This window comes from Eschscholzia californica, unplaced genomic scaffold (assembly GCF_041429995.1).
Source record: "Eschscholzia californica isolate CP2 unplaced genomic scaffold, dmEscCali1.0.p SCAF_1, whole genome shotgun sequence".
Lineage (NCBI taxonomy): Eukaryota > Viridiplantae > Streptophyta > Magnoliopsida > Ranunculales > Papaveraceae > Eschscholzia > Eschscholzia californica.
The window spans coordinates 37,145,076-37,152,909 of NW_028238198.1; the positions used below are offsets into that span (position 1 = coordinate 37,145,076).

The window sequence follows — 7,834 nt, forward strand, 5'->3', positions numbered from 1 at the left end:
TAGAAACGCTCCCGTTTCTCGCCTGATATTATCAAGAATTGATTTTTAGATGGTCTATGTCCCTCTGATTTTATTATGCTGTTTAGTGCTCATTCCTTTATTGCAGCAAGACACATCTATTAATAGACACATGATCTTGTTATGTTTAATTGTTAGCTGCATTTAGCAACATCTGCAATTTCATGAAAAATCCGACATTGGAATCCTGTAATTAATTCTTGAACTTACTCGAGAACATACAATAACGACATATTACTACATTAGTTATGTATCTTCATTTGGGGAGCTTGAGAACTCAATGACAATTAGTTCATTCCGCTTTAAGGTTTAGTCATGTAGAGATCATCTGTAGACGAATATTTGTATTTGCCTAATTGGATTTCTCCCATCTAAGTGGAACCTAGTTACTCCCGTTTGAAGTAAATTTAAGTTGTCGTAGTAAGGTGTATACACTCTGTTCGAAAAATGAAACGGTAAGTATTCTTCACTAACATAAAGCTCAACGTTTATATCTTCTCCAGCGAGGCTATTTCACCTCCTAAGCCCTGATAATCCTCATCTCATTTTTATCTTTTCCCTTCCCATCGCGGTTACCCCATGAGCTCTCTCTCACCCCCCCCCCCCCCCCCCCCCCCCACACACACACACACACACAAACACAGATTTCTATGTTCAATCTGTTTGTCGTTATCATTCCTTATCTAGTTCCAAAAATCACGATGACGAGAAACTTGGTCCTTAGTGGTTATTTTAGAAACTGGGTGGTCTTATTGGAGTTAAATGCTTGTGATGCTTGATCAGTAAGTGTGAGCACAATGTTTGAGGTACTAGTTCTTGAGCTGCAGTTATGTGCTTCCAACACAAAAGCCATCCTCATGACACTGAGTGGTTTAGGCCCATTTCAACTGAGTTACGATCAACGAAGGCCGGAGATTTCAATGGAAGGTTAGGAGTTCAAGTAAGTGGTGGAGTCGAGCCTCTACCAGGCTCATCTATTTGTACCTACATCTAGGGAAAGGCATTGCTTTATCTGAGGCGTAAACCCTCGTAACTGATTGGTGTGTAACCATTGAAAAGATGTATACATGTCCCATGATTATTTGCCTAATACAGAAATTGTATGATGTATACATGTGCATTTGTAGCTATAATGGTTACATTAATGCGTCCACAAAAGATCCAGTTGCGTACAAGAAATTAAGAACTCTGTTTCAGAAACAGGTACCAGCTAGTCTACGGGTCTCTCTCACTCACGCGATTTCATTTGAGCATTCACTAATTGCCTATTCGAGTATCTAAGTTTTTGCTAGGAACATCTTCTGATAGTATCTAACCAAGTAAGATAATTTACCACCATATACGGTGTACTTGTAGGTCTCTTATTTCTCTACGTGATACATAATTACTTTTGTTTAGTGAGCTTTAAACGTTTCGTTCCAGTCTAATTTGTTACTTGAGTTAGAAAGTTACAGTAAATATAAGAACTTATACTGTAATCCAAGTATATGTTCTAATCAGATTCTCTTATTTTTGTCGGTGTTACTTCAACGGAGATGAGACTATATTTTCTTTGTGCTTTGTCTTCTGGGTTTATTTGATAGTTCTGACCATCCTGTGCGACACACGACTTCAAATCAACAACTAAGTTTATAGGAATATGGAGGAATTTGAAAATGATTTACTGTCAGGGTTTCAGGCCCTCCATAAAGTTTTACACTAGAAGAGTGTCATGTTTGAAGTAGTTCCATAACTTTCACATTTTGCGTAACACACTTTTATCTCCACTACTGTCATCATCTCCGACCACTGTGAATTTTCTCTCCCTATATAATTGTACACGCGGCATTCTTCTCCCTCTCAATTTACTACGTCGCTACCCCAAAATGCCGTTTCCCATACTCAATTTATGATTTGGGGCTATTGTGCGGAAGACTCGTCTGCTTTGCTAGAATGGTCAAGTCAACTGAGGGCAGAGAAATGGGGACAAGTGAGACGAGTGAAGATGGGGAAAGATGAGAAACAGAGATGGTAATGGCAGGTAGGTAGTACAAAGTCAACAACCTTGGAGTCACGGAATCTTACCCTTAAAGTATGCAGACATTTCAAAAATAAAAAGTTAAACACTAAATATTTATACTCCTAATGAAAGGTGCATATGGCTTAACATGTTAACATCCCATAGAACCATTGCCCTCGGAAACAATACAGAGCCAATCACACCAGATGAGGATGAAGATCAAGATGAAGAACTACCCCATCTGTAACTCATCTTGTCATGGGGGAAATATTGAGACAGAGTTGGTCTACTACGTAACCGACTTTTCCAAGAACACGGGCCCATGTTACGCCTATCGTTGTAATTTTCTCCATCTTCATCTTGGGGTTCATTTTCATGTTAATTTTAGGTTCGTTGAGTTTGATTGGACAGTTTTTTGAGTTTTAAAATGGTCGCATCTTTAGGGCATAAAGAATAATGTGTGGGGAATAATTTTTTTTGGTAGTCCATGTTTTTTTCGTACATTTCGGAGACATATTTTTAGTCTAAAAGTTAATTTGATCAAACATTGCCTCTCTAATCTTCATCTTTTAGTCACCTTCACCACCACATCCTACCAGCACCATTTGGACCACCATTGCCACCTCTTCTCTCTCTTCCCTCTCAGTCACTCACTAAGTCATTGTCGCCCTCTCTTTCACTATTTTTCTCCTTGTTCTCTCTTTCTCTCTCCCTCTCTCTTTTCCCAGCTTCATCTCGCTCGACATTTCTCTATCTCACAATTTCTCCCCTTCTCACACAGCTCCGGTGAAAGGAAATGCCCCATTCGCGGCTTCGCCGGAACCCCCTTCGTCTGAGACAAAGGGGATACAGAGAAACATTGAGATAAAGAGAGAGAAATAATGAGATAAACAGTGGGAGATAGAGAGGAGTAAGAAAACAAGCGAGTGAAAATGAAGATTACGGGACAATGTTTGATCAAGTGAATTTTTCCGGCTAAAAAGAGATTACGCCCCCTAGGTCAATGTCTATTGACTAAATCTTAATACTCCGGAGATTTTTCTTCATTCCTCAAAGCCGCGGCCTTTAAAATTGGTGAGTTTGAAACATTACTGGTTCACACTTCAACCCGTGCACCACTACGAAGCCAACTCAAGTCAGTGGGGTCGAACCATATTTTGTTCACAATAGTGGTTCAACCCGGCCGATTTGAACTCCAAATTATTTGAGTCAGAGTGATTTTGTGACTTCACGAAACAAAGAGCGCTAATAAAACGAGTGATCAAAGCAAATCGAGTCAAAGGTGCCGGGGAGGCACTGTAGAGGGTGCTTTTGAAACTTCTTTTGTATCATTCAGACTAGCCCCATACTAAGAACAGTCTGCCATTGACGCACCATAAATGGCCTAGGCCGAGAGGCACACTTCCAAGTTATAGCAGCCATCCTACAGTTTTTTTTTGAAATTTAGATTGAATATAAGCCATCCTACAGTTGTTCAACAAAGCTCATGACGATAGGTTTTAGAGTGAGAAACAATAAATCTGCAAAGATTTGTGCCCCCCAATAGACAGGTACTGGTATTTTCAAGCAAAACTATTCAACATCGCTTCGTTCACAATAAAAACTAAAGACAGAAAAACCATAGAACCTAATTGGATTCACATTGCATAATCTCGTTTACTTGGCAAGCATCATCCTCACGAACTCCTCATAGTTGACTTGGCCATCCCCATCCACATCTGCTTCTCTGATCATCTCGTCCACTTCTTCGTCGGTCAATTTCTCCCCCAGATTGGTCATCACATGCCTTAGCTGCTCCATATTGGTATAAAAAACAAATGCAATTTATTATGATAGGATATCTTCAAATGATTGGAAGATATTTTTAGAACTTCAAGTCTTCTACATAATATTTTATAGCTTTGATGTAAGAGCTCTTTGCTCGGTTGGTACATTCTTTCTACCGTTATCAAATATATTACGCCTTCAGGGAAAAAAAGAAATACAACTACAATATACACATAATATGAAGAAACCAATTTTTGCATTGTTCTGTAATAATAAAATGAATGAACAACGATTATATGGATATACTTATGACCAATAGGGCCTACCTCTGCAGCTGAGATGAAACCATTTTGATCCTTGTCAAAAACCTTGAAAGCTTCCTTGAGTTCTTCCTCGGAATCAGTATCCTTCAACAGTAGAAATATCAATTTTAAGGATGTCAATATAATTATTATGAATATTAAGATGAAAACTGGTAAAATAGCACTACCAAAAGTATTCAAAAGTTAAATTGAGATTAGAAGTAACAATACTTCACCCAAAATAAATTCAGTTCCTGGTTCTAGTGATTTTGTGAGTTAAAAAGTTTCAAGATTTTGCATTGAAGTGGGACAAAGGTTGAGACCACTCCGTTAACATCTCGGGAAATAATAGATGTCCCAAAGATGCTAGTTGGTAAATGTTGTTCTAGGGTATTGTTGTTCTTTTCTAATATGTGCTTGACCATTCCTTTTATTGATCATACAAACTACGATAAATAAAGAATTACGAGTCATAAAATTCTTTTGAACAAGTCCATTCTATTTCAGACACAAAGAGTATAGAATCCAGGGGTTGAATGGTAATTGTCTAATATCTTGAGAAGACTGAACTAAAAAGAAAATGTGAGCATGTCCAGCCACTATCCCGGCCGGGGTATGTGGCTTGCCAAGATTTAGAGACAGTAAGTGTTTATAGTACACAAAAATAAGTCTTGTTGGCAACTTGGCATTGTACCGCCGATGATGTGAATTCATTATGCTGGAAAACTCTAAGTCTGCTTCTTCTTTTTTTTTTTATGGTACACTAAAAAAACCAAGAAAACGTATAGAGGAGTAGTTAAGCCTGATAACATAGTTCACAAGTAAGCAACAAACGCTCCAACATACTTCATTGAGCTGGCATGGAAAATTTTCACAAAACAATGCACTGAAAGTAATATGACGAACACATGAAAGAGACTATCAATAATGTCTGACCTTCATTTTGCGGGCCATCAAATTCAAGAACTCGGGGAAATCAATAGTTCCATTTTGGTCAGCGTCAACTTCATTTATCATGTCCTGGAGTTCAGCTTCTGTTGGATTCTGTCCAAGAGATCTCATCACGGTACCCAATTCTTTGGTGGTGATGCAGCCTACACAATGAACAAAAGATCACCAAGAGAATAATACAAACACAAAAGGATAATGTTCTCTCTAGAATGGCTTCTTCTTTTGAAAATTCTATAAATCTCTAAGTCGGTGATCACAGAAAGTTAAAGTAGCATCTCAGGCTTCAGAAACCCTGAAAGACAACATGAATACTAACAATGAATGTTCTCTACTTCTCAAAGCCCCATTCAGTTTTTCTTCTTTAAACCTTTGGATTTTCACTAAACAAAATCAGAAACAAAAAAGACCATGATAGACACTCACAGGATTCTAAGGTAAAAGTAAGCCTGGGAAGTTAGTCTCAACTATTTCTACCCATACTCTTACATGGGAGAATTTTAATAATACACATACATATAACAAAATAAAAATAATCTTCCTCTTAATTCAGAAGAATCTAAAATCTGTTAAACTTCCATTAATTATAAAAAGGAAACAGACAATAATAGAAAGTGAAAGTTCACAATTTTAATGTAGAAGTGACAAGAGCAGAAGAGTAAAGCAAATCTTTGCACAACGTTGTCTAATGGGAAGTGTCTGCAAGCTAGCACTGTGGAAGAATCTGAAGCAAAATACGTTCACGACTCTTTTCACAATTATAAAAAACCATGAGAAATAAATTCCTCATCGAGTTATATACGACAAAAATAATGATGCACATTAATGGACTCTGTGCCACCAAGTAGCCTGAGAGTCAACATGTTAGAATTTTTTTTTTTTTTTTTTGTTGAACTATCAACATGTTAGAATTGATCATATAAACCAGTCAACGAAGCAGAGATGGTAGACTTCTTAACATTCTTGAACCACATAAAACTGACTCTAAACATTCAAAGCTCGTAGAACAATCAAATGTAACTGTCTAATTGTGGGGGCATCTCCATCGATACAATTGTAGTAATGGAAATCAGGCTCTGACACGATAAATAAAAAAAATTGTCATGCAGCCCATCTCAAACAAGCAACAGTATGAGAAATTACTCATCAACCAATCAAGGAACAACTCATTAAAAAGTAAAAGAAAAAGTAAAGGAAGAAAGCAAAATAAGGGACCAGAGAAATATTATACTGGAGAAAAGAAGGATAAGAATTAGCAGCTAATAATTTTAAAAAAATATTATACTGGAGAAAAGAAGGATAAGAATTAGCAGCTAATAATTTTAAAAAAGTTCACAGAACAATCTATGTGGAGACCACAACATCAAACCTAACTACTTCAGAATTAACAAGTCCTCTTCCTTGAAACTTTACAAAATATGAACTCTTTTGAGCATTATGCACCACCAAAACCATTTACCACTTTAGCTTCAAAAAAGTATTTGAAGAATAAAAACATCATCATCTATTTTTTGTTATTGAACGCCGTTTTGGAGAGACAAGAAAATGTTTTGGAGTACAAAATATTGGGTGGAAATCTTTCTGTCTCTGCTAAATCTCTCTCTCTATCCTCATTGTTCCGGAAAGGGAATGGTTCGCCTTGCCGGAACCCACTTCATCTCAGGCATGGGTTTTGCCTTAAACCCCCCCCGCTCGCAGTCGGCACCCACGAGATGTTTGTGGCTGGTCTCATGGCCCACCGGCCGCGTACCCTCTATTGAGGTCTAAAACCTTCCTTAAGGGTTTCAGGATCTCGGTTGAAATTCTTCCCTTTGTCCAAGCTGAAGGAGGTTCGGGCAAAGAGAACCCTTCCTTCCCGGAACATAGAAGAGTGAGCCAAAGTTTTAGAGAGAGAAGAGAGAAATGGTGATGGTGGTGGTCGGAGGGGTGGGAGGAGACGAGGAAGAAGAAAACATTATTTCCAATTATTGCCTTAGAAATTTTGATAAAACCCACAATTTTCTTTTAAAATTTTGTATGTGGAAAATTTTCTTGTTTCCCCAATTGAGTAGAAGAGAGAAATAAAGTGGAATAAGAGGCACAATTTCATCTACTATAGATCCATAAACCTCCGATCTTTGTAAAACAGATAGGAAAGAACGAGTCGTTCAAAACAGAAACCTTGATAAACAAACAACTAAGAAAAACGTTGATCAAGATTCAAATGCAGTACGATATATTATTAGATCAACAATAACAGTGATAGCGCCACATCAAAGCTAATATACAACAATGATATCAGACAAATCACAATGACTATATATATATATATAGAGAGAGAGAGAGAGAGAGAGAGAGAGAGGGGGGAAGAGAGAACTACCATCACCGTCCTTATCAAACAGGCTGAAAGCTTCCTTGAACTCTGAGATCTGCTCCTCTGTGAGTTGTTCTGCCATTCTCTTTCTCTCTCTCTCTCTCTCTCTCTTCAACAAACAATGAAAACCAAAATCAAAGGAGGACTCCGGCAGATTTCGTTTGATATTTATTTTGCTGTCTTTTTGGTTAGAGGGGTTTATTTGAGAACGGGGATTGGGCGAAGGCCAAATGAGGGAAGTTTTATAGGGCCTCCCTGATTTTGTTAAAAGGCCTCCCCATGAACCATTTCACTTGGTAAATTATCATTGAGAGGACCCTTTTAACAAAAATGAGGGGGCCTTATAAAATCTCCCAGTGATTTTTGGGAAGTGAGCCTTGGGTCCTGCCCTGGAAGTGAGCCTTGGGTCCTGCCCCAAGTCTTAACGGTCGTCAATATTGTTCCCGC

General features: G+C 38.0%; 1 protein-coding gene across 2 annotated transcripts; it reads right to left on the bottom strand.

Annotated features, from left to right (window-relative positions):
• Nucleotides 1–3,607: 3,607 nt before the first annotated feature.
• LOC147566520 (calmodulin) lies at nucleotides 3,608–7,597 on the bottom strand. Of its 2 annotated transcripts, none has more exons than XM_086653012.1 (4): nucleotides 7,394–7,597; nucleotides 5,023–5,180; nucleotides 4,111–4,191; nucleotides 3,608–3,808 (listed from the first exon to the last, which is right to left on the bottom strand). In XM_086653012.1, exons 1-4 carry the CDS (start codon nucleotides 7,467–7,469, stop codon nucleotides 3,674–3,676), a joined length of 450 nt encoding a protein of 149 aa, XP_086509138.1. In that variant the 5' UTR covers nucleotides 7,470–7,597; the 3' UTR covers nucleotides 3,608–3,673. The 2 variants fall into 2 exon arrangements, with proteins under 2 accessions (XP_086509138.1, XP_086509139.1); XM_086653013.1 differs by having other exon boundaries at nucleotides 5,023–6,264; nucleotides 6,320–7,539.
• Nucleotides 7,598–7,834: the final 237 nt, after the last annotated feature.

Excerpts from the sequence above, each read along its gene's own strand:
- LOC147566520 (XM_086653012.1), bottom strand. The coding sequence starts at position 7,469 with ATGGCAGAACAACTCACAGAGGAGCAGATCTCAGAGTTCAAGGAAGCT. Across the intron at positions 5,181-7,393 it reads GTTTGATAAGGACGGTGATG|GCTGCATCACCACCAAAGAA; the intron begins GTAGTTCTCTCT and ends TTCATTGTGTAG. Across the intron at positions 3,809-4,110 it reads GTTTCATCTCAGCTGCAGAG|CTAAGGCATGTGATGACCAA; the intron begins GTAGGCCCTATT and ends AATATGGAGCAG.